The 27,589-nt window shown below is 41.2% G+C and overlaps 1 protein-coding gene across 1 annotated transcript; it reads left to right on the top strand.

Annotated features, from left to right (window-relative positions):
• Nucleotides 1-294: 294 nt before the first annotated feature.
• On the top strand, nt 295-23,900 carry dmgdh (dimethylglycine dehydrogenase). The gene is made up of 17 exons (XM_083793480.1): nt 295-517; nt 1,122-1,293; nt 4,293-4,391; nt 5,656-5,820; nt 7,227-7,431; nt 12,255-12,394; nt 12,859-12,967; nt 13,551-13,749; nt 14,483-14,652; nt 14,791-14,944; nt 18,655-18,820; nt 19,174-19,304; nt 20,512-20,729; nt 20,855-21,012; nt 21,129-21,188; nt 21,548-21,682; nt 21,915-23,900. Exons 1-17 carry the CDS (start codon nt 390-392, stop codon nt 22,131-22,133), a joined length of 2,628 nt encoding a protein of 875 aa, XP_083649606.1. The 5' UTR covers nt 295-389; the 3' UTR covers nt 22,134-23,900.
• The last annotated feature ends 3,689 nt before the right edge of the window (nt 23,901-27,589 follow it).

Raw genomic sequence — 27,589 nt, 5'->3', positions numbered from 1 at the left:
GAGTGTGCATGAGTGTGTGTGTGACTGTAGACCTGTGTGTGTGTGTGTGTGTGTGTGTGTGTGTGTGTGTGTGTGTGTGTGTGTGTGTGCGTGCGCGCGTGTGTGTGTGTGTGTGTGTGTGTGTGTGTGTGTGTGTGTGTGTGTGTGTGCCCGTGTGTGTGTGCGTGCGTGCGTGTGCGAGAGAGAGAGAGAGAGAGAGAGAGAGAGAGAGAGAGAGAGAGAGAGAGAGAGAGAGAGACAGTCAGTCAGGGTAAAGTTTCAGTCTACTCATTGATTTGCTAGTTTATAGTTGTGGGCGTGTTTTGTGTGCGTGTAGTTGTGTGAAGTGTGTAGCGCTGCGTTTGGGCTCGAGAGCATTTTTATGCTAAAATAGTTATTATTGTATTATTATGTCAATGATGTCCGGCATATTAAACCTCATTAACGGTAATTTGCGCAGAGATTTGGTGGCACGTCGGGGCATCACAGGAATTCCTCTGCGCTCTTTATGCACTGCAAGAAAACAGACAGCAGATGGGTGAGACTATACATGCTTTATTTTGGAATTACTTTTGCAATTCCTACATCTGCGCACCAGTTGGTTTGGTTATTAAAAACGTTCAAATAAACAAGTTATGGTTGGGTTGGAATCAACATATGACTGTTATAGCCTAGTCAGTACAATGTTGTTACACTTGTTTACATACATGGCTATATAGCTACATAGCCTATACCTTTTTGATTGATTGGTTGATTTAACAGTTTGCAGAATTATAGTGCGTTTCAAGCACAACACAACTCAATACAAAAACAGTGAGTGGACGACCCATAATAAAGCACTACACTTGTTTAAGAGGGTCCACCTTGTTCAATATTCATCATAACATTTAGAGACCTACAAGCATATGTTCATATGCTATGACTACATACAATGCAATTATGCTGTGTATGTGTGTGTATGTGTGTGTGTGTGTGTGTGTGTGTGTGAGTGAGTGAGTGAGTATAGAGGTCCCTGACCCTGGTGCTATTTCTTTCTTCAGATGGGGGTCTGTGCCCCACATACGGTACATTCATTTGGGGGTCCATGACATTATAAAGCTACTGAGCTACTATATAATTCCCTGTTGTCTTTGTTTCATCAGAGATGGCTCTTCATCGGTGCTGGGGAAACGATGGAAGGACACGGCCGACACGGTGATCATCGGCGGGGGGTGCGTGGGGGTCAGCCTGGCGTACCACCTGGCCAAGGCCGGTGTGAAGGACGTGGTGCTGCTGGAGAAGTCTGAGCTGACCGCCGGCTCTACCTGGCACGCTGTGAGTACACCAGTCACCATTACAACACATGTTAACTGTACCCGTGTTTTTGGCATTGAATATTGGAAAATTGGACATGGCAGATATTACAAATAACTTAAATACAAAGAAATTACTGGAATATTTAACACATTTTTACTGTTATAAAAGTAAAATAGCATAAATGTTTGAACATGTTTCAACATGTTTCAACATGGAACTGATTATGGCGATTATGTACAGTCAATAGTCTGACAACCAATAGTCTGACAACCAATAGCCTGACAGCCAATTCTGACAACCAATAGTCTGACAACCAATAGCCTGACAGCCAATTCTGACAACCAATAGTCTGACAACCAATAGTCTGACAGCCAATAGTCTGACAACCAATAGTCCGACAGCCAATTCTGACAACCAATAGTCTGACAACCAATAGTCTGACAGCCAATAGTCTGACAACCAATAGTCCGACAACCAATAGTCCGACAGCCAATAGTCTGACAGCCAATAGTCCGACAGCCAATAGTCTGACAACCAATAGTCCGACAGCCAATAGTCTGACAGCCAATAGCCTGACAGCCAATTTATTATTATTAGTATTATTACCCTTATTATTACCTTTATTTACTGTATTTACTGTATTTATTTATTTATTTATTTATTTATACATTTTGACCAACTAATACTGTTGTACTGAGAGCTGACCAGCAAAACCACAGTCTGATACTGTTGTACTGGAAGCTGACCAGTCTGATATTGTTGTACTGGCTGATATCAGTTTAACTAATGGAATCCAGCGACTATTTAAACATAGCCCAGCTTGTAGATCTGCTATCTTTAGCTTTGATCCAACTACTAACCGTGGTAGACTAGAGACAGTGTTGCCAGTCTGCTTATTATAAACAGGCTTGTTTTTCTGTAAAGCTGCTTGTAAATATTGGTAGTTGCCGGTTGCATTTTTTGGGGGGGCCCAAGTGTAGTTGCTTATTTGGGCTTCCTTCCTAATGTTGTTTATTAGGGCCAGGTGAAGGATCCCCCAAGTTAATATCCGTTAATATCCATCTGATATGATTTTGTCCCAGGAACCCCCAACATATTTCACGTTTCTTTCTAGAATTTCCGAAAATAGCCGATCTTCAAGCTCACAATGTACTTGTACATCTTCTATGTTCAAATAGCCTATGTGTATATGCTTAAAGTAAGTGGTGAAACTGATTTCGAGGCTATATTAACTTGTGTTTCAGATCAGTCTCTTCTTTTGCGCCTGTTTACGTAGACCTGGCCGCCTGTTGCTCACACTTGGAGCCAGTCGGTGATCATTGGTAGCAGATGTTACAGCTTCCATATCATCAGCTGTCACTGACCTAGAGAGCTGCTGTGCCATTTGAGGACGCTGTGACCCACTTACCTTACCAAGCAGTGCTGGACAGTAACTAAGTGCATTTACCTGAGTACTGTTACTTTATCTGTATAGGCTAACATTTGTTTTAGTATTTCTATTTAGTTTAATTTATGACTCACAAATATTGTAATTTTATTCCACTATTTCTAGGAAGGGAAAAAGCAGATTATGTATTAACCACAAATAGCAGATCTATGAGCTCACTTCTGTCTCTGTCTGTTGCATGAGTACACCTCCTGGACATGATGTACAAGTCTCAGGGTGGACACTCTAACCACAAGGCCACTGAGGCCACTTCGGGAACCACTGCTATAAGCTAGGATCTACAAGCTCCTAGATCGGCTGTCTTCGGCAAAGATATTTGGTGTATAGGGAAAAGGGATGGGGACAAGCACAGACCTCTGGGGGACCCCGGTACAATCTATTCATTCAGTATACGCTCTTACACAGAGCAACTCTCAAGTGAGAGATGGACACATAAATAGAGCTACAAAGTAACTACAATGAACAGCATTATATTCTAAATTGTGTTCTTTACTCTAGACTGATCATTGTCTAGCTGGTATCCTACAGGTACATTTGAAACGGTAGGCTACCAGGTAAACAATGAAACCAGTGTCGTAAAGTGCTATCTAAGCAACAATCTGTATACTGGTAGTCAAGCAAACCAGAAAAATCGACATAGCATAACATAACAACTACTACTTTAGATAGCATCAGGCTTGACAACATATACTGTCCTACCAGCCAGGACATACAGTTGTGTATTAATGTTTCACAGTGTGATGTTTTGATACATATTTTGTTTTGTACATTTACAGGTTTGACCACATACATACTGTACTACTACGTAATAATTGACACTATAGAGTCTATAGCAATAATTAGAATATAGTGCTTTAACCTTTTAACGACAAAACTTGTTGTTTTAACCCAGTGGTTCTCCAGCAATGGTCCGGGGACCACCAGTGGTCCTTGAAGGGTTCCAGGTGGTCCCTAGCCTGGGATTTTCTTTCCTGTGACAGAGTTGTCTGGTTTCCAGGCTAAATTATTTAGATTTGGTAACCAATACATGGACCCTTTCTAGATATTTAATTCTTGAAGGTGTAAAATAAAACCAAATGGACCGGTATGGATCCATTTGGTTTCAAGAGTTAAATTATCATTAAACATCTGCATTACTTAATTAATTATAATAATATTACAAAGACCAGTAACATGCCTTCACACGCACGCACGCACGCACGCACGCACGCACGCACGCACGCACGCACGCACGCACGCACGCACGCACGCACGCACGCACGCACGCACGCACGCACGCACGCACACACACACACACACACACACACACACACACACACACACAGAAGCCTATGGGAGTTCTACAGAAGCCTATAGGAAGTCCGTGGCAGTCAAAATGACAAGCGATCTTTATAAGCACAAACCAACTATTCTCTAAGAACAATATTGATGTAACGTCCATGGCTCAAATGCAGAATAAATAATGGGCCTTGATACGAAAAGTGTTGTTGAAAACCACTGTTTTAACCCCCCCAAAAAAAATCACCCTACCTGTAATATTGTAATAAACGTTTTCATGTGTATTTTTCAGGCTGGTTTGACTGCATACTACCACCCAGGCATCAACCTGAAAAAGGTTCATTACTACAGCATTAAACTGTACGAGAGCCTGGAGGCAGAGACTGGACAGGTAGAGTATCTTCGTGTTTCGCATTGTGCATAAATCACAGCATCAATAAAGCAAGTCAACTGTGTGGATTATTACTTGCGCAAGAAGAGCGCGCAAGTAATGTTTTTTGTCCAGTGCTTCGATGCGTATGTCCCGTTTGTTGCGTATATCCCGTGGCAGCGTATGACGTAATGATTACTTGTGCTTGATATGGCAGTGGTGTCAGATTACACATGTATACATAGGGGCATTACCTTTAATCCTCTCGACACTAAAACATATCATCATTATGTCACCATCGAAAACCAATTACACCCTGGCATTGGTACATATCTTCATCACGTCATACGCTGCCACGGGACATATGCATCAAACGACCCAAGTAACCTCAGTATACCGCTAATCAACTACAAATTACATATATACATAGAGGCATGTCCTTTAATCCACTCGACACTGAAACATATCTTTATTACGTCACCATTGAGAGCCAGTTATACCAGTTATACCCTGGCATTGGTACATATCTTCATCACGTCATATGCTGCTACATACGCATCAAACGGGACATACGCATTACGAATACGACCCAAGTAAAAGTATACCTTATCAATTTACAAATTATATATACATAGAGGAATTTCCTTTAATCCACCCGACACTGATTGACATATACGTCACCATCGAAAGCCGTCACTCACCCATATTAATTTCATCCTTATACTTAATTGATTGTTGTTAATTACGTAACAAAATAATGTTTTTGAATTGTTTAAATGGAATTACCATCATGTCCTTCAACAGTTGTCAAAATAGTTTCACACAGGTAAATACTTTTCAAGTAAGTCATAGAGCTGTATTCTAGATAGAGATGAAAGGGATTGCATAATCTAAAGATCATCATCGGCTTTAGACAGAAGTTAAAGAGAAGTCGTTGTGAAACACGGGAAGAAAAAGAAGATGCCATACCTTTATGTTGAGAAGCAGGTGTTCCCTAGAGCTATATTCAAGATAGACTAACGCTGCGCCAGGACAAAAGAAATCCTTAGCCAGGAGAGACGAAAGGGATTGCATAATCTAAAGATCATCGGCTTTAGACAGAAAGAGAACGTTTGTAGCGGTCGACAGTACTTGCGCGCTCTGCTTGCGCACTAGATGGCCTACTTGGGTGCAACAAGCAAGTAGGCACTCGACAGAATGCAGTTCTAGTTGTTATTATTATCAGAAATAATCAGAAATAATGTTATTATTATCAAATAATTATTATTGTGCGTGTTCTCTCTAGGCAGTGGGTTTCCATCAACCAGGAAGCATCCGTATCGCGTCAACGCCAGTTCGAGTTGATGAGCTCAGGTACCAGACGACCCGGACCCACTGGCACCCAACACCGCAGTGGATGATCACACCCGAAAAGATCCTGGAACTCTTCCCTCTGCTCAACATGGATAAGGTCAGAATAATCATAATTAGGTCTGCGGGATAATTTGTCCTCTAATGCTCATTATAAGATGGCACCATTTCACATGCAGTTTCAATGTTTGTAAGCAAATACTTGATCTATTTCAGCACGCTAACTGGTAGGCAGGTTTCTGAACTGTCCACTCTGCATCTCATTGGCTGTGGAGAGTTTGGAAACCTGCCTACCAAGTGAAATAGTGCGCTCACTATTCAAGACCACAAAAATAATATCTAGAAAGATGCAATCCTGTGAAAGTGCGAGTGTGGTTGCCTTTATAGCATTCAGCATGATATCACTGTTTATTGTCCAATCATATGAGGGCAAAAACGTGCCCCCATATGGTTGGAGGCAGGGGCGCGTTATCGTCGTCCAATCAGAGCATAGGAAAAAAAGGCCAATAACAATAGTCTAACATTTTATTTATAATAACACACTTTACATTTTAACAAATGATTGAAATCAATGCCCGGTCACCATGGGGCAGAGATTTGTCATGGGAGTAAGGAGGAGGTTGATGTTGGAAGTGTTGAAATGGGTGTAGTTCTCTTTTAATGTTCTTTCCATGATGATGCATTAAGAGCTTTCTTTTTTTTAATACTGTTTTTATTAGGCATTTTTTGTATGACAACATCAGAATATTATCGACAATGATAATGAGTAGTTCTGTTAAATAAAATGAAAAAAATAACAGGCAATGTAAATGTTCCACATACAATACATAATAAAAAAGACATATAAATGTGATAAACATGAAAAAACAAAAAACAGTTAAACAAAGTGTGGCATTAAGAGCTTTTAAACAGATAGCAGAAACCATTAATTATGAACATTCACATGTATTTATAATGCAGTTGCTAATCATTTTCTTAGTGGATATTCTATCAATTACTCTTTCGATGAATCGAATAATCGAGAAGCAATTTTTCTAAATCTTGAAACATATTAATCAATCATCACGAAAACAAGCAAATTGACTTTTTGTAATCTACTAAATCAACTTGTCAGTATAGAGGGTATGCGCATGCTTAAAGTGAATGGCACATCGAGTGGCAAAGCAACAGGCAAAGTGAGTTTAACATTGTTTAATGTTATTTAATGCAATCAGATATGACGTTTCTGTGTGGATGTATGGGCTGTCAAGGCCAGAAAGTAGTTTTTTGCCACTCAGTAGGCGTTCCTGCATAACTTCCTTGGTTTGTTGATGATGTCACGTGCATACCCTCTATTCCACTATTTAATATGTCGTCGTAATAAGTGTCACACAAAAATGGCAAAGATAGCCGTTCTAAAATGTCACAACAAATCACATCGCTTGTAGGCCTAACCTATATGCCGGTAGTATAAATCAACCAATCAAATTGATTATTTCCCCAGTAATAGCCTCTGTACATCTGCAGGTGATAGCAGGTCTGTACAACCCCGGCGACGGACACATTGACCCGTACTCTCTGACCATGGCCCTGGCCGCGGGAGCCCGGATGTACGGAGCACAGATCTACAACCCAGCGCCCGTCACCGGCCTCACCCCGACCTCCCAGGGCACCTGGGACGTCCAGACGCCTCACGGGACCATACGTGCCAACCGCATCGTCAACGCTACAGGTCAGTACATCAAAACAATGCTAACGGTGCTAATCGCAGTCGCACGATGCTCGGAAGCACGATGCTCGGAAGCACGATGCTCGGAAGCACAAGCGCGTCTTTGCCACAGACATGGATGACAAAATATTCTCCTCTTAATCCATACTTACCGGTACGTGGTTTTGAGCCACGATTGCATCATTTTAACTACTGCTGTTTATTATCTTTCCACTGTTTATAGCTTGTGATGTTGATATCGTGGATGCATCGTTTCTATAGGCCAACATGAACATGGCACAGACTGGCTTATTAATAAAGGAAAGCAAATCTTGAAGTTATTTCCATAGTATTTGGATATATATATACAGTATAATATATATATCTGTGTATATTAGTTCAGTTCAGTTCAGTTCAGTTCAGTTCAGTTCAGTTCAGTTCAGTTCAGTTCAGTTCAGCTCAGTTTTATTTCCGGAATGGTCATACAGTTCAACAAACATCATTTTCATTTCCCTTTTTTTCTACTTCTTTTGAGTGTCCGTTGCTTGTATCCTGTCCAAATTTCCAAAAAAGGGCTAGGGAGAAGCCACAGGCTTGTCTGGCCCTACCCCTGGAGGCCATTTGCATATTTAGGTGCACATGTGTTGTAGACTGATGGATATCTGTCTACCTGCACAGTGCATACATTCATATAGTCCTTAGATATATACATACAGTATATACATTCACACACACATAATATTCATATATATATAGACATATGCACATATACACAGCTACTCACACACACCACAATATACATCGCATCAACACAATAATTGCTGCTGTGTAGAATTAGGATTATATTGTCATGAGAAATTGAGAATATTATTTGTGTTCAGCCTACAAGCAGGGACCTTTGGTCTTGCAGGCCAGTGCTGTGAGTTCACAGAAACTCCTACGGTTTGGATTGACCGGGTTATTCCAGTTCTGAGAGGATCCAGTTGGAAAGAGTTCCTTTTTTCCGGCTGCTGCTGCTGCTGTTTATCTATCAGAGTTCAGGAATTCACCTCAGTCCAACCCTGCCCTGCTACTCCACTGGCCTGTATAGGTTACTGGAGCATTGCATTTACTGCTTTTCACACCATCTTTTGATGTTGCTGTTTTGATGCTTTGATGTTGTTTTACTATGCTATTTGTGTTGCTTGTATCTTTGTAGGCCTATGCTTGTTTTTGAGTGGTGCAACCACTCCCTTACGGAGCTACAGTATGTGTGTGGCTGGGTGCCTGGGTCTGAGCACGAAAACAGCATGGTTGTTTTTCACCACCTGTGCGCAACCTAACACACACACAAATACACACGCACATATTAACTGTATATATGATGATTTCGGGTGTGCCAGTACAGTGACAGTACAGTACAGTACAGTAGAGGGACCCCCACACGGTAACTCTCTCGTTTCTCTACTGTTTCGGACGTGGGGCGGCTCGCTGGAACCGGGACCGCACCCTAGCCGTGGTCCTGTGGGTCTGGAACTTCCAGGGACCCCGCGGCGACCCCCACACGGAGTTGCACCACTCACTTCACACGGGTGTGATTTTTATGATCTTGTACAGCACTTTGGTTGAACTTCTGGTCTTTGTAAATGTGCTCTAGAAATAAAGTTTGATTTCATTTGATCTTTAGTTTTAGTTTTTGAGATACAAATAAACTATAGGGCTGTTAAATGATTACAACATTCAAATTTGTCCAACATATGCCATGTGTTTCTGTATATTGTTGTGGGAATGGAAGATAAATGACAGAAGGCGGATATATAGGTCTACATTTAACGTATGCATGTAACTTGCAACTTGCATTTATCACTATCAGCCATCAGATACCAGATCGATGAGTGCAGAGTGGATGCGCTTATGGGATGTACTGTATGGGGCGGATCATATCAATTAATTCACTTAACTCAGTTATTTTGACTCAAAAAACATAATACCAACTGCAGCATACACCGTACCGTACATGCTCAGGCGTCCGGCGTCCCAACGTCCCTAGTGCACACGCAGAAGAGCAGCACGGGCGAAACCTTTTGGGGACCCATTCTGACCTGAGATCAGATTCTAAAAATGTCTATATTACATCCTGACAGTTTCATTATTAAATTCCTGTAAACCCCTGAAATGCATAGAAAACTATGCTATCATCATAATCAGTTTAACTATCCATCTATGATACATAGATACATCGGTTAACAGCACTGATGGCGAACAATCTACAAGCTTACAATGTGTCACATTGTGCGAGCTTGTGTTTGTGTAAGTGCGTGCATGTGTGCGTGCGTGCGCGTGTGTGTGTTATGAATATGAACCAATTAATAACATGAGCTTGTGACTATAGATTAGATCCATTGGAACACAGGTTATATTTTCCCACGTTACGTTTTGGACGTACAAGGTTTCCACCCAAGTTGACCCAACATAGACTATAATTATGTTAAATGTCTTTGGGGGATTGTATGATAAGGGACATAATACTGTATATACTGTATAAATGCTTACATGCAGTACATAATACAGTACAGGCAAACATTAATCTCAGCTTAAAGGCATTTCACATAACAGTTTTAAACTGGCAGCACATTCTGCAGCACTCTTGGAACTCTTGGGGTGCATACATTTAACCAGTCACAAAGGCCTCTATTTCCCATTCCAAGTGTGTATTATGTAACCTTAAGGGTCGGATAATAATTACTTTGGTCAGTAGATCTTGTTGAACTGGTCATTTTGAATGTAGTTCTCAAGTAAAACAAAGTGTGGCCACTCCTGTGTAGATCCATTCCTTGTGCATTGTGTAAAGTAACTGTACTTAAGTTAAAAAAACTGAAATCACACGCATGCAAATGAGTGTTGCAACTCCGTGTGGGGGGCCCGGTTCTGAATGAGTGTTGCAACGGGTGTGGGGGGCCCGGTTCTGAATGAGTGGTGCAACTCCGTGTGGGGGGCCCGGTTCTGAATGAGTGGTGCAACTCCGTGTGGGGGGCCCGGTTCTGGGGAGCCTCCCCGGGTCCGAAATAAAAAAAATATATTATTACAAAACAAAAACATACACTGACCATCTAAGCCTTATTTTAGACTTTGTCTATTCGAACAATCACGACAAGTTGTGAGCTAGTAGATCGGCTATTTTCAAATGAGTTTTACAAATGTGGAATGTTTTCTAAAAGGTACTTTTGAGGTACAGGACTGATAATTTTTACTTTGTGTTTGTGTTTATGTCCTACTGTGCGTTGTGGTGTAGTCTCCCCACAACTGGCTTGTGTAGATTGGTTGTAAAATAGCTGAGTCCAGCACTAATGTTGACTCTAGTGGCTTGGGGCTCCCCACAGCCAATACAAACATGCCAACAGCTCAGATTACAGCCAATCATAGCGCAGTATCTCATGAACACCCATCTGGACAGAAATGTGCACGGTTTTCATGCATCCAGATGTTCTTTTTTTTCTCCCTCGTTTCTTTTTTTTTAATTCAGGAGAACTTATCCAAAAGAAAAGAGTGTATGCAGTGGCTGAAGAAATACGTTACTAGTTACTAACATGTTTTACTTAAGTACAAGTAGAAATATCACAATGTATAACAAGTGCAGATTGCAGATTGACCCAAACAAGTACTGTACTGTACTGTACAAGTATTTGAAAATAGCAGATCTACAATCTCACAATGTGTTGCAATGCGACACATTGCGAGTTTGTAGATCTGCTATTTTCAAATGATTTGTTGAATTTATTTGTATTTCTATATTTCAGTATTTATACTTTTACTTAAGTAAATATTTTCAGTACTTTTTCCACCACTGGAAAAAGTGCGTGCGTGCGTGCGTGCGTGTGTGTGCATGCCTGTGAGTGGGGGCTGACCATCTTGACACATTTGGTTTCATGTGAAAGACCCCCACATTGTTACATATTTGGAAAGATATGCCATAAGAGAATATTTTAACAGTTATTCTCAAAACGACACAAGCCTCACTGCACTCGGGAAGAAACTCTTCTCCTAGGGTAGGAGGCCAAACAGGACTTATGTCGTCTTGCCAATGGCTGCGACTTTACTCTAGATACACAAACAGCTGAGTTGTACATCCTGTAGTGTAGAGGATGCTACAGGATGCCGTAAATCATGTCACGTGTAATCCTTGACATTTTGGTGGTGACAGTAATCATCATGACAGTCAGAGTCCCGTTGTACCTGTCTGTCTGTGTCCCTTTTGTGCCCATATATGGAGATATCTGTATCTGTCAGTCCTTGTCCCTTTCATGCACATACACTGTATATTATAGAGATCCCTGATGTCATCAGACCATATATGGTCAGCATATTGTTTGGATCTGCGGTTTTGGAGTCACAACTGGATAGCCAAACTACTCGCGCTGAGTTTATGTCCCATATATGCACACAACCATATATGGGCATAACGAATGGATCTGTGACTCTGGACAGCGGGATCTCTGAATCTCGGTTGTGCCCATACTGTATATTGAGCTGACTGATTTATTTGTTTGCGGCTGATGCCATGATTGACGACACATTGAGGTGTATTGTCACTCCATATTTGGGCAATGGGCATATTCAGTAGCTGCATTGGAAACTCCTTAGGTTAGTCAGAGTGATTTATTTTATTTTTTCCATTTCCTTAAAAGTAATCTTTTTGTACGTTTCCACCCAACAAAGACGACAATTTGTTCTAATGTAGTTTGTCGTATGACATTTAGTCGATGAAAAAAAGGTGAAAAAAACAAATTTTAATTTTACTCAAAAGGCTATGACTAAAAACTAAATCAAAATGTTGTAAGAATCAACACTGGTTTTGTTTTGCTTAATAGGTTTCTGGGCCCGGGAGGTGGGCAAGCTGATCGGGTTCGAGCACCCCACCATCCCCGTCCACCACCAGTACGTGGTGACGGCCACCGTGCCCGAGGTGAAGGCCCTGAAGAAGGAACTGCCCGTCATCAGAGACCTGGAGGTAGTGTCCATTTCGTCAACTAAACTATGACGAAGAATTGTTCGTCGACTACCTTTTTTCACAGAGGAAAACCAAATAGAAACTAAATAAAAACGAAGCTACAATGACTAAAACTACGACTAAATATACTGTCAATTTCGTCAACAAATTAAAACTAGACTAAAATGTTAGGGAGGGACTAGTGGACAAGAGATCCAGTATAAGTCATTTTACACTTGGTTGCATGCTGAAAATAGCACGACGCGTTGTGAGCTTGTAGATCGGCTATTTTCAGCATGCAAAATCAGCCATTACGACAGCATCAAGGCCCACCCCAAATCACAACATTTAGTCAACTAAAACTAGACTAACACTAAAGCAATTCAAGCTGACTAAAATATGACTAAAACTAAATAGAATCTTACTCAAAAGACTGTGACTAAAACTAAGTCAAAATGTGCTGTCCAAATCAACACTGCCTGCAGGGCTCCTACTACCTGCGTCAAGAGAGAGACGGCCTGCTGTTTGGACCCTACGAGAAGATGGAGAAGATGGTTCTGCAAGACTCCTGGGTCCGAGACGGAGTGCCCCCAGGTCAGTGTGTCAGAGTGGCTCAGGGTTAAAGCGTCCGGATGGAACCGTGAGGTTCCCAGTTCGAACCCGGGCTCCCCCAGAGTTAGTGTCGAAGTGTCCTTGAGCAAGACGCTGAGCGCTCCCGATGAGCAGGTTGGTGCCTTGCATGGATTCCACCGCCATCGGTATGTGTGTGTGAATGGGTGAATGTAATGCACAATCTATGTAAAGTGCCTTGGATAAAGGCGCTATATAAATACAAGTATAAAGTAACTAATTTAATTTACTTAAGTGCTGTAATTTGCAATTTCCCAGTACTTTAACTTGTACTCCACTACATTGAGGCAAATATTGTACTTTTACTCCACTACATTTATTTGAAAACTTTAGTTACTAATTACTTTGTAGATTTAGATTATTATTACAAAACATACATTACCCACTTCAGCCATTTGGAAATAGCCGATCTATCGCATTGTGAGCTTTTATTTTGAATTCCGGGTTTTCACTTGTAACGGAGTACGTAGTTCTACTTTGCAGCATTGATACTTTTACTTAAGTAAATCAACTGATTACTGTTTTCCACCACTGTGTGTTTCTCCAGGTTTTGGTAAGGAGCTCTTTGAGTCCGACCTGGACCGCATCATGGACCATGTGGAGATGGCCATGGAGATGGTTCCTGTGTTGAAGAACGCTGACATCATCAACATCGTGTCTGGACCCATCACGTACACCCCTGACCTGTCGCCCATGGTGGGCCCGCACCAAGGAGCACGCAACTACTGGACCGCCATAGGATTCGGGTCAGTGCTTTCTTTTGACCGCACATTTTGATTTAGTTTTAGTCATATCAGAAATGTTTTACTTTTAGTCTAGTGTTAGTCAACTAAATATCATGAGATTTTAGTCGACTAAATCTACAGTTGATTTAGTTGACTAAAATGTATATTGTCGCGCCTTGGTGGAGTGATAATGCCTGATTTTACACTTAGTTCCATGATAGCTTTTAGATCGAACACCTGAGCACAACCAAAAACGACTTGTCTTTTAGTTGTGGGATTGCTAAGGTGATCACACTAATGGATATAGTATTAGTCTGTTAGACCCCATAAGAGAAGATTTGCATGGTCTTAGCAGTGATTCTCAGCCATTTGAATTTCAAGGATCACCAATGTGATATGCATTAGACCACGGACCCCCATTTAATGGCTTTTTTTTCATCTCTGGGACCCCAGTTTCATTGTAAAATTATTACAGTTAATTTGACTCTGAGAGTGTACAAATGAACACTCTCAGAGTTACAGACCTGTAAGTGTCCATTTTGTTCCTAAGTCATTTGGCTGGGGACCACTGGAACCCCCTCATGGACCCCCTCATGGACTTTGAGAATCACTGGAGTAAGGTACTTTGTTTGCCTCAATAAGGCAGCCATGACCCATCACATGGTCTGATTAAAAGCACATTGAGGCACCTGTCGTGTGAAATGTTCTATATCAAATACATTTGATTTGACTTGATGATCAATGTGACCGCCAGGTATGGGGTGATCCACGCCGGTGGCATCGGTAAGTTCTTGAGTGACTGGATGGTGAACGGAGAGCCTCCGTACGACCTGATCGAGTGTGACCCCAACCGCTACGGCAAATGGACCGACGTTCCCTACATGTGTGCCAAAGCCAGAGAGTCCTACGGATTCAACAACGTGGGTAAGAACAATAACACTTCTATTACTCTTTGGCTGCGCTTTGGCGTCATGTGCCAAAAACAGCATGTACAAGTTCGTCCCTGCTTCTGTCATTCATTGCATAGTCTCTCCATTTCTTCCATTATTTCCCTGCCTCCAGTGGGATTTCCTAAAGAGGAGCGGTTTGAAGGCCGCCCCACCATCAGAACCAGTGGAGTATATGAGCTCCTCAAAGGGAAGTGTTCCATGGGCTTCCATGCGGGCTGGGAACAACCCCACTGGTTCTACAAGCCTGGAGATGATGCCACATACAAGTAGGAAACACCATCAACGTTCACTTTGTTATTAACTTGTTCCCTTCCAGATTTATTTCTCCTGTTGCCACTGTCTCTTCAGAGGGTACTCTTATTTTCAACACCAAAAGCTCACGGGCCGTGAACCGTGAGTAAAAGAACGGCTGTGTAAACTGTCTCGCAATCTTATCATTCACCAAAAACATACATTTCATAACCGCGACCAGCAACACTTTAGAATAGATCAAAGAAAATAAAAAACCAAATAATTAGTCTACTGTAACTCGTCCCTGGCAGTCAGTGATATAAGATACTGTAAATAAGTGTTAAATAGCTGTTATCAGTGTTTGTTCAGTAATAGGGGTCTCCCCGTCTCTCAAGCTTCAGAGAAAAGGAAATAGGAAAGTATAATTTCAGCTGATAAATGAGGTCTCTCTCCTGATTGAGATTAGATTGTGCTCTTGCCTTTGGACCACAAGGTCATGGGGTCGATCCCAATTTAGTGTATGAGCGGCATGGCTTGGGTGTGACAAATTGTGCAGTAAGTCCTGGGAACTTAGCTGGGAGGGAATTCTGCCAAAATCATCAAGATTGTGCACTTGGTGACAAGTTTTAGATTGTTGGCATGATGTTAGGTATGGACATAAGATTTTCAAAAACCATCGCAAACCAGCTGTGGTTTACCTAACACCAAGCCAAAAATCTAAAACTTGTCACAAAGTGTGTATAGTTACTTGTTTTTCTCTTGGTGTACAGCACTTTGGTCAGCCTTGGCTGTTTTTAAATGTGCTCTATGAATAAAATTGACTTGACTTGACTTAACTTGACACCGTGACGAATAAAGCGTTAATGCTGAATGGAGCCGTTATGGCGTTCTGATGCAGCTGTTTTGGAACAACGTGTCACTTGATTCTCTATGCTACTGCAATGTTCTGTACCACTTTGATTCTTACAAACGATTCAGCACTTCCGTCTAATTATATCTTAGTGTTTTCATTAGATCGTTTTAAATCAGTCATGAATTACATTCAAACTGTGATGTGGAACTCATAATATATGAGATAATAAGTGAATGAGTGATGCTTTGGTTTGGCCAATATTGGTTTGGCTAATATACAGTATGCTAGTCTGCATGGACATTCATAGACCACGAGGGGGTCATGTCATAGAAACTCAATGGAAACAAGTCCACTGGGCCTTTTTGTGTAAGTCCTTTTACAGTAGATCAAGTGAATGACTGTACTTGTGCTGTTTGCATTTCTGTCAATCAATCAATCAATCAATCAATCAATCAATCAATCAATCAATCAATCAATCAATCAATCAATCAATCCCTTGTATTTCTGTCTAATCAATCAATCAATCAATCCCTCAGTTTGGATTTGTCTTGGGGTTAGGGCTGAGGGAACATAGGTACGCCGTACGCTCCAGTGAGTAGAATTACAGTTGATAAAGGGTGTTATTTTATATTTCCTGCCAGTAGTGGGTGAAGTATTTGTTGGTAGAAGAATTGAACCACTGGGCAAACATGTCACACTTGAAGACGCCCTAAGCAGGGTTATGGTCGCTCCCATGAGATCCCACAAGGAACGCCAGCTGCAGTTCAGGAGGAATGTCTTCAACACAGTGGTTGAAGACTTCTGAACATAATATGTGCCAGTGTAGGTCAAGAGAAGATTCATATAGGGTTCTGATTTTAATGCTATATGAACTCATTGGAACCCCCTCAAGGACCTCTAGTTCAGACCATAATACATACTTTCAACGTCTACTCCGCTTCATCTCAGAGGTCTTTTTACTCTTTACTCCACTACAATTACTTTGTAGATTTAATAGCCTACAAAACATACATTAACCAATTGGGTTAATGTATTTGTTTTTAGCTTTAGACATTCTTCGTTATACTTTGAAAATGTATGTGGGAAAGGATCGCTGAGTGCTTTAGAGTCATTGTGTGGCTTTGCAGAATTGTGCTGCCCAGATGCTTAGGACACAATGTTCCTACTGCAACACACACACACACACACACACACACACACACACACACACACACACACACACACACACACACACACACACACACACACACACACACACACACACATGTGCGCATATATCATGGTAGTCTGACAGGTTCTGGTGGAATGATCTAACCACATGTCATTTCAGCCTCCCCTCTTGTAGCATTGGGACAATAGCAGAGTGTTAGAGGAGGATCTGGATCCCCAGGCGGGTTCCCACTCCCCACATACCCCACGAAAACCGCTCAAATATCGACAAAAAATGTTTAATAATAGGAAGAAAGAGACAAATGTTTTGATAGATAGATTGTAGATCTGCTATTTTCACAATATTTATCTGTGGAGCCACGTCAAACTAAATTGTTTGCCACATACCAAGTGCTTGTCATGGTGGGGGTCCCTAGTTAAAATATGAAAAGGTTGACATCCACTGGGTTAGAGAACCCCCACAAATATGGGGGTCCCTGGCACAAAATCTCTTCAGATGGCGTTCCACAGCCAAGATATAGCTACACATTTGGGGGTCCTTGACATGAAAACGTTTCAGGACCACTCGTGTGACTAACACATTAACACGCGCAGGCGGGCACACACACACACACACACACACACACACACACACACACACACACACACACACACACACACACACACACACACACGGTTGTGTGTTGCACGACAGTGAACATTATGAATGGCCCAGTTGTGCTTTTTTTAAAGCCAGATGTTTTTCCCACTAACTGAGTGAGTCCTGACTTTCTGTGCTACTGTGAGCTGTTACATTCTGTACTGTTACATTCTGTACTGTCCATTCTGTACTGTCCATTCTGTACTGTCCATGCACCGTCCAGCTCCATCCAGCTCTATAATAGTTAAAACATTATGAAACTTTCCTGTTCTACCCCGTATTTGACCCTCATGCAGACCCCCTGGGCTCCTTAAGGGGGTTCCCGGTGAAATATTTCACTTTCACTTTAAAAATAATAATAATAATTGGGTAATATTATTCTTGGTTTCGCTTTTGGGAGCACCCCGGACAGTTTTTAACACATTCATTCACTGCATGTTATGTACGTTGGGTCGATCTAATCCAGCGGTTAAGTATCAATGACGTAAATGCACGTCAAGTGGTATTTATAGTGGTTTATGATACATCGCGGTCATATGCTACTGTACTTACTCTGGGTTGCTAGTCAATCGAGTAGAAACAGAAAATGTCTGCATCCATCCTCTTGTAGTTGTTGTCTCGGATTCCTTTCCCAGATTGCACTCCTGGTCAAAACAAGGTTTATTCAACGGCCCACAGCCAACCGACAGGTCAAAGAAAAGACGAGCGTCCGTCACAAAAAAATGCTTGCGGTTAAGGAAGAATTAATGAATGAATTAATACCTGGAAATGAGTGGGTTAAGTTGCTTGATTCAGTATTCTGGACATTTGATATTCATGTGTTCTTTCAATCTATTTTCAATAGGCTATTTTGTGAAAATATTTTTTTTCCGATAACTTCCGTCACCAGAACCAAGGATGGGCCTTTCGATTAATCTTACGTTACAATGGGTTTGATAAAATGAATATCGAATTCCAGAATCAAGCAACTTAAAAACTGTCTATACTCTTGGATGTTCGCAAAAGGCTGAGTAATTTTCAGCAAAATATTTTTCCACTTCCACTAACCTGTGTGTGCGTGTTGTGTATATCGTGCATTGCAGGCCCAGTTTCCGTCGTACCAACTGGTTTGGACCGGTGGGCAGGGAGTGCAAGCTGGTGATGGAGAAGGTGGGCGTGATCGACCTCAGCCCGTTTGGAAAGTTCATCGTTAAGGGAGCCGACAGCCAGAAGCTGTTGGACCGACTGTTCGCTAACAACATGCCAAAAGTATGTTATTTCTTCTTGCATTATTAACTTTTTCGGGTCAAGGACAAAAGTGTATGATAAGAATTCTCAGTGCTAATGTTACTCTATGGGCAAAAATAAACCAAATGGACCCTCCTGCTATTTTTTTTTTATGTTTGAGAACTACTGATTTAGAAGGCATTTAGAGATGGCCTCAGGTTTCATGGGTTAACTGAAATTGACGATTTTAACTCTGTTTTGACTGTAAATTTAGATAATGACTTCAGCAGCTCTCAAACAATCATGCAAATGAACAAAATGAACCATGTAACCCGATTGAGTACATTCAACAGTGTTCTGTTCAAACCAGTGATGTGTTTTGGCATCATGTTCAGGTGGGCTTGACCAACATCAGCCACATGTTGACCCCCAATGGGCGGGTCTACGCAGAGGTCACTATCACTCAGCTGTCACCCGGAGAGTTCCTGCTCATCACAGGAAGTGGCTCCGAGCTTCACGACCTCAGGTGACCAGTCAGGCGTGCATGTTTGACTGTCTTTTTTTATCTTTTTATTTTTTATTATTGATATTATTGATAAAATAATAATAATAAGGTATCGTGCAACAAAAACAAATGTCCTAAGAATTCTCAGTGCTTCACGACTCAAGGAGTTGTACAGTACTTAGTTAGTAAATGTACTTTTCACACTGACACTGAGGTCCGGAGGAAGTGATGTTCCCAGTGGGAACATCGGTCAGCGGTTGTCCAGAACTGTCTGTGTCCCTTTTATGCCCATATATGGACATCCCTGATGTCATCAATTATTGTCATAGTACTGAGACAACAGGTACAGTTGGTATTGTGTAACCACCATCAGCTTAGCAAGCATAATATCATATCTTTGTATGCGAAAAGCATTCGACACAAAAAGCCTGACAGATTAATTATTGCCTTTGTTTGTGGGTCCATTGGGTTTGTCACACGTATGTGCGTTCGTGCATGTGAGTGTGCATTTTATGTAAGCGTGTAGATTGATGTCATCTGGTTGCCGGTTGGCTAACACGCAGCTGCACACAAAGGGCTTTAGTCTCAAGCAATCTAACACCTCATTATAGCAGCTGGAGGTAAAACCAACGCCTCTCTGTTTGCACCAATCAAAACGCCGCTCTGTCTGCCCCAATCAAAACGCCCCTCCGTTTACAGTTACACCAATCAGAATGTAACAAAACATGCATCTGTAACTCCCTCTCCCACACCATGAAGGATGGGGTTGTGATGCCACACAGTGACCCCCAGTGGTGATAAAAGCAAACTACAGGTCAATGGCTGCATGCTGCAGTTCTGCCCAGATTTTGTTACAAATTGTGCAGATGGATGGATGGATGGATGGATGGATGGATTGATTGAGAGTGATTGATTGATTGATTGATTGATTGATTGATTGATTCATTGATTGATTGATTGACGGATGAATGGGCAAGATATCTTTCAAAAGGATAAAACATATGGAGAACTTATTTCCAATGTGGTGCTTTGGTGAGGTTATGAGTTAAAAGATCTGTTAAAATAATAACTAATGACAACATTTTGGAATTTAGGAAAGGGATATTCACTCACGAGATTCACAACCTCACGAACACAAATGGGTCCCGACCCACAGTTTGGGAAACGGTGCTCTGCTAAATATGCCTAAATTGTAATTATGAAAACCCTTGATTGAATCACTCTTCAGGTGGATAGAGAAGGAGGCTGCGGACGGCGGTTACGACGTGGACATCACTAACGTGACGGACGACATCGGCGTGCTGGGCGTGGCCGGTCCGAACTCCCGCAACGTCCTGCAGAAACTGACCCAGGAGGACATGAGCGACGCCGGCTTCAAGTTCCTGCACTGTAAGAGCATCCAGCTGGCTGGAGTCACGCTGAGAGCCATCAGGATCTCCTACTCCGGTACGCTATACACATAGTGGTGGAAAGTAATAAAGTACATTTACTCAAAGGACCACTTCACCACTTTTCAACCTATCTTCATATAATGTTGCGTGCACTAATGTTGCGTACGTGCATGCGTGTAGGTGAGTTGGGGTGGGAGATGTACATAGACCAGAAAAACATGGCAACAGTGTACCAGGCTATCATGGCGGCTGGCCAGGACCAAGGCATCGATAACGTTGGTACCTACGCTATGAACTCTCTGAGACTGGAGAAAGGCTTCCGAGGCTGGGGAGCCGAGGTACGCACACACACACACACACACACACACACACACACACACACACACACACACACACACACATTGTGTTGGAAATGGGTGAAGTGCTTCTATAACTGTATCTTCTTTCTGATCAGATGAACTGTGATACCAACCCTCTGGAAGCTGGACTGGACTATTTCATTAAACTTAATAAGGTAGAACATTCATTCATCTTCATGGTTAACCCATTCTGAACGGGCACCCATTTTGGTGTCAGCATCATGTTATGCTTTAGCTATTGAAAAATAGCAGATCTACAAGCTCATATCGCGCCACCGAGTGGCGCGCTACGAGCTTGTAGGTCTGCTATTTTTTTTTTTATCGAAGAACGACTGACATTTTTAGAATCTGATCTCAGGTCAGAATGGGTTAATAATGGTTGAGTTTCAAGTCTTCTAACACACCTATAAATATTATTTATGAAATATATATATTTTTTAATTTAATCTACTTTCATATTTTAGCCATATATCTGTCCATATTTTATATTCTTATATTTAATATTTATTTTCAGCCTGCAGACTTCATAGGCAAGGCAGCTCTGCAGAAGATCAAAGCAGCGGGCCTTAAGAAGAAGCTGTGTTATATTACCGTGGAAACCGATGATGTCGACCCTGAGGGCAACGAGACCATCTGGCTTAACGACAAGGTCAGGAAACCCAAACATTTTAATATTTAATTATTTTATATTTTCCTTTTTTTACTGAATCATTGAAACCTGCAATTTTCTAAACATTTTCATTTAAATTTAATTCCAAGGAACCAATTTGATTTGGTTTCCATTTTGGTTCCAATTTCTTTCCAAAATGGCGTGTGTGCACTGTGCATAGAGCCCATTGGAGAACATATTATGGTTTTGACCTTTCTGCTTGGACTGGCAGGTGGTGGGGAACACGACGTCGGGCTGTTACAGCTACTCCATCCAGCAGAGCTTGGCGTTCTGCTACCTGCCCGTGGAGCTCTCCTCCGTGGGCCAGAAGGTGGAGGTGGAACTGATGGGGAGAAAGTACCCCGCCATGGTGGTCCATGAACCTCTGGTGCTCACCGAGCCCACCAGGACGCGGCTGCAGAAGAAGAAAGCCAAGAGCACCACGGCGTAAAAGAGAGCCCCCCACCACATTTTACTACATTGCGCGACTGTGTCGCTTGTCAAATAATAACTCACTTACAAGCTAATAACTCGTTGCGTTGTTAGCTTGTAGGTAAGTTGTTTTTGGTGAGCAGCACAATTACATTCATATATTTGCTCATTATGCTCTTATCCAGAGATAAGATGTATGCGATCAGAATAAACGGAGTAAACATGAACTCTAGTCAATGAACAACAAGGTAAATAGACACATGAATGCAGAGATACAGTGCATTGTCGCAAATAAACTAAGGGTCAGCGTCATTATAACGATGGCACGTTGGTTCGACTCTGCTTATTACTGACCCTATGTCCCTAACCGCACGCAAAGCCACGTTGTCGGACTGTAGGATACCAGATAGACAATGCATCTGTCTAAACAACATGCTACCTAAACATTCTGTAGGCCTACATTTGAAACTATAGATGTACCACGTAAACCAATGGACCTGAACAACATCTAAATAGCATTTTTGAGCATTAGTAATTATAAGCTGAAGGCTAACGCTACTTTTGACAGGCTTCCTACAGTTTGTATGCAAGCGAATGAAGATCCAGTATCACTATAGCCTGCCCTACACACTATATACAGTAGGTGTGAAAATCTCGAATGAATCCAAACATGAAATACCTTAAACAAACAAACAAACAAACAAATCCTAACCCTTGCCTGGGCAAATATGGCCCAAAAACACCCACAGTGTTAAACCACAGCATCCATCCATATTAGGGGAACATTAGCCAAAAACTATTTGCAGATTTAGCTCAAGCTAGTTGTGAGTCAATGTTTTTTTTGGTGAAGAGATTGTTGTATAGGATGGGGACGGGGAGTCGGGGACTAGTACAGAGCCAACTCAGTTCCAATGTTTTGATTCTAGTTGTAGACATCATCAGTGAGTTTACTGTTGGTCTTTTTCATTTTCATTTTTTTAAGCCAGTATCATGATAATAGCATCAAATATTGTAATGGGCTATTTTAGGTTACCCACCACTAGACTTGCCAATAGACTTTCACCACAGACACAGTGTATAAATTAAGCATTAACAACATAGCCTCTAGTGCCCGTATTCTGGGCGTGTCATAATGTTCCAACATTCTGCGAAAATCACATCACATCTTATTGCGCTGTGAGTGTGAGCTTGTAAATCTGCTGTGTTGCGGCAAAGAGGTTTGGTATAGAGGGAAAACAAGGAGGGGACCAATAATTGACCCCCTCGAGGACCCCTGTCAATTAAGTATTTTGTATGTTTTAAGCATTAAGTGGTGTCGTTCTTACAGGAGAAAGGGAAAAATTATATTTCCGTCTGATCACTTGACTGACTGTTAAGTCATATGTACAAGCGCTACAGTATTCATGTGAATGTATTGCTTTTTGCAACAATGTCAAATTATGTTGTAGAATGTATTTGCCTTGTATTTGCTTTTTTATGAGTCTTAATTATACCTATTTTTTTATTTCTTTTTCACATTTCCATATACTAAAATCAGGTGCTACTATGCTGTTTTTTCTGTCTTAAAGGGCCAGTGCACCCTTTTAGTGTTCAACTTGCAATAATTACCGTATGCACTGGCCTGTTGTGTTCAACAAGCAAATGCTATTATGTAAAAGAATAGCTGCCATTAACAGTTTAACTACTGTACAAGCTGCTTTTGTAATTCTGTAAGAAAACTAATAATTTATTTGTAAGAAAATAAGTGTGCATTTAAAGTACTGAATAATTAAAGGTAATGCTCTTGACGGCCTTTCTCTATCTTGCTTTTTTTGTACGCCTGTGCACACACATGTGAACTGCATTAATTTAACTTAAACTTACATTTTTGTGAATGTTTAGCATACTTTCTATGCTGGACATGCTTAGACTTCACCTGTTTATTTTTGATAGATTTAAATTGGAAACATCCTGTATGCCGGGGTTCAACTGCAGGCACAACATATTTTCAGATGGGGGTTTGTGCGAATATACATATTCATTTGGGGGTCCTTAATGAGAATGTAGTTTGTACGTGAAAATATGTACAAAACATTTAGCTGCAAGCAAGCAGCGATAACAGGCACTTTGAACAGTCATAACTCATGCCTCGTTTGGCCAAAAGCAATGGAACTTGTTTACACGTGTGCCTTGAATCATGTGGAACACATCTCTCACTTTGTACGTGAAGAAATTTGTACAAAATATATATATATGGCCCAGGCCGTAGCGTAACGGTCTGGGCACCGGACTGGTAATCCAGTCGCAGTGTGCCGCGGGTTCGACTCCCGGACCCGACACGGCCTTTACTGCATGTCATCCCCCCATCTCTCTCCCGTTTCCTGTCAGCCTACTGTCTGTCCCTTCAAAAATCAATAAAAGGCGTAAGCCGCAAAAAAATATCTTTAAAAAAAAATATATATATATATATATAATGCAAGCAGCGATAACAGGCACTTTGAACAGGCATAGGCCTACTGTAACTAATGCCTTGTCTGTATGTATGTTTGGGGTACAAACAGCTGCAATACCACTGGGTGACATAAAGTGGCCATTCACACTGAGCACTATAACTATAACTGCATCCAGCTAGGTGTTGTTGAGCAGCCTGGTGGGATTTTCTTATTGCTTGGTCCCGTCTTATCGCTGCTTGGAGCTATATTTTTCTTCTTCTGCCAGAAAGTTTCATGGAAAATACATGGTCTATAAATGCATCAAATTTGTCTTCTACAGTGTTTATGAATGTGGAAATGCACAATGTTTTGATTTATGATTAATGCATTAATATCCACGAGATGATTTAGGCCTACGATACTTTAAATCAAAGTACAGGTCATAATACAAAAACGACTACTGAGGATATAACCAGGAAAAGTACTAAAGACTTGTTTACATCAGGGTCCTCCATTTTCAATTCATCAAAATTCACATCATTCATCAGTCAATTTATGTTTTGTTTTATGTTATGAATTAATTATAAACGAATTATAAATTCATTATAAAACAATCATATATTATTAACCACCTAAATGGGTATCTCCAGCCACAACATGGTGGAAAGTAACTGAGTACCTTTACTTAAAGTACAGCACTGTACATAAGTAACAATGTTATATTGATAATGGTAGTTTACTTTTTAAAGTATACTTAAACCCTATTGTCTTCAGCTATTTTGCAGAACAGCATGTTCATTGTGAGCTTATAGATTGACTGTTTAAAAAAAATAAAGTCTAAAATATGTGATTACTGCGTACTGTGTACGACTGTTTCGATGCCAAATTCCAATACATTTGTATTAAATGTGTTGATGCCACTTTTACTTAAGTAAACACAAACAGAGACAGCAAAAACTAAACCAGAAATCATGTTACTTTATTCAAGGTCTTTTGGCGCCGCCTGCTGCTTGATGTTGGCAGCTCCCCCCCCCCCCTTCCACCAGGGAGGGCGGGATATTTAAGTCCTTGAATTGTCGCGACCGCCCCCTTTACACACATACACGCACACACCCCAACACCAACAAACAAGCTCTAGAAGTAAAAATAGTCATACAAACAAGTTAACAACTCGTAATGTAACATTTCTTGACATGGTCGGGCGTGGCGTCCGGTAGTCGTCACTGTCAGCGCTTCCAAACTCTGACACTTGAATCACCTGCAGAATTTCTTGACAGAATGAATGCAGCTCATTCATAACATCAACATGTCTACTCTACGATGGATTTTTATGAAACAAACTCTTTGCTGATTGAAAGAGGATCATTCAAGCTTGCCCTGCAGCTGCAATGTTGGTGAGTTTAACGTAATTTAATACAAGCAGATCAGATGGTCAGACCTAGCCCAAGAGACTCATAGTTTTTTTTTTCGATTCTGACGAATCTCTGAATCTCGTAAGAGAGATTCGTCAGAATCGAAAAAAACTCTTAGACTACGAGAGTCTAAATCTTGGGCTAGGTCTTTTGATTGATTGATTGAAATATTTATTAACAGTTTGTAGAATTACAGTACATTTCAAGCACAAACTCAATACAAAGACTGTTAACTGTGAGTGGACGACCCAATTAAGCATTACACTTGTTTACAACAGGGTCCACTCCACATTGTTCAATTCATCAAAACATTTAGAGACATACAAATAGACACTTCTATGTCTATGTAGTTAAAGAACAGAACAGGAATTCATCATAAAGGAAGCAAAAAGGGAAAAGATACATATACAGTGGGGGGGGGGGGGGATTCAGATTTTACAGAGGCCTGCAGTTTCGAATTGCAGCCATCCGTAGGTGCCCTTTGAGAGCGGTTTTGAAGGAGTCAAGGGATTCACATGTCTTAATGACTGTTGGTAGGGCGTTCCACATTTTGGTGGCATAGGAGCGAAAATAATTTAGTCCCTTGTTTGTGCCGAATCTGGGTTGTACATGGTTTGTTGCACTCCCTCTGGTGTTGTGGGTGTGGACTTCGTTTACATTAAGGAAGTATTTAGACACATAGGTACATGGGTATCTTAGTGGTGTATCGAATCTTGTGGACCAGACCCATTGCAAGATGCTGTACTCTGTTGTCGACCCTAAGCCATCCCAGCCTGTCAAAGTGGGCAGGGGTGAGGTGGGTTTGGGGGGTGAGGCCAAGTAGGAGCCTGACCAGTTTGTTTTGGGAGGTCTGGAGCCTTGTTTTAAGGGCCTTTGAGGTGCTGTGGTACCAAGAGGTGGATGCATAGTCAAAGAAACCTTGTATGAGGGCTCATGTTAAGGTCTTCAAGGTGTTTTTGTTGACCAGTGAGGAGATCCTGTAAAGGAATCTTGTTCTTTGATTTACTTTTTTGATTACGTTGGTGGCCATTTTATCACCGGAAAGATTGTCCTCCAGGATGGAACCTAGGTAGGTAATTTCATCTTTCCGTGTGATAATGTTGTCACCCACTCTAATTAAGAAGCCATCTGCCTTGCTGAGATTACTATTTGATTTGGTCTGACCTTGTTGTGGTTGAAATGTTCTGTAATTCTGCAAACTGTTAATATATAGAAGTGTATAATTATTTGTATGTCTCTAAATGTTATGATGAATTGAACATGGTGGACCCTATTGTAAACACGTGTAATGCTTTATATTATGGTGCATATGCAATAACCACTTCATCTCAAAAGATGTGTAAGTATACGTTTGAAAACTTGAAATGGGACATTCAGCATAGGTATAGGCTACTTTATACTTTTGCTATTTAAGTACATTTTGATACCAATACTTTTGTACTTTTACTCAACTACATTTTGAATTCTGAACTTATACTTCCGACCTGTAGGGTACTTCTATATCGCAGTATTGATACTTTTACTTAAAGGTATATTCAGTGATTTCACTTAATTGAAATATCACTTATTTTTTTGTTTTGTTGTGATAATCCTCCATACTATATAGTGTGCTGACCATATAAGGAGTTCCGGTCGCTGTCCCCAATTAATCC

The sequence above is a fragment of the Protomyctophum parallelum genome (assembly GCF_964188405.1).
Source record: "Protomyctophum parallelum genome assembly, chromosome: 21".
Lineage (NCBI taxonomy): Eukaryota > Metazoa > Chordata > Actinopteri > Myctophiformes > Myctophidae > Protomyctophum > Protomyctophum parallelum.
Note: the sequence above shows the minus strand (reverse complement) of the source record. Positions and strands in the feature narration are given on the sequence as shown.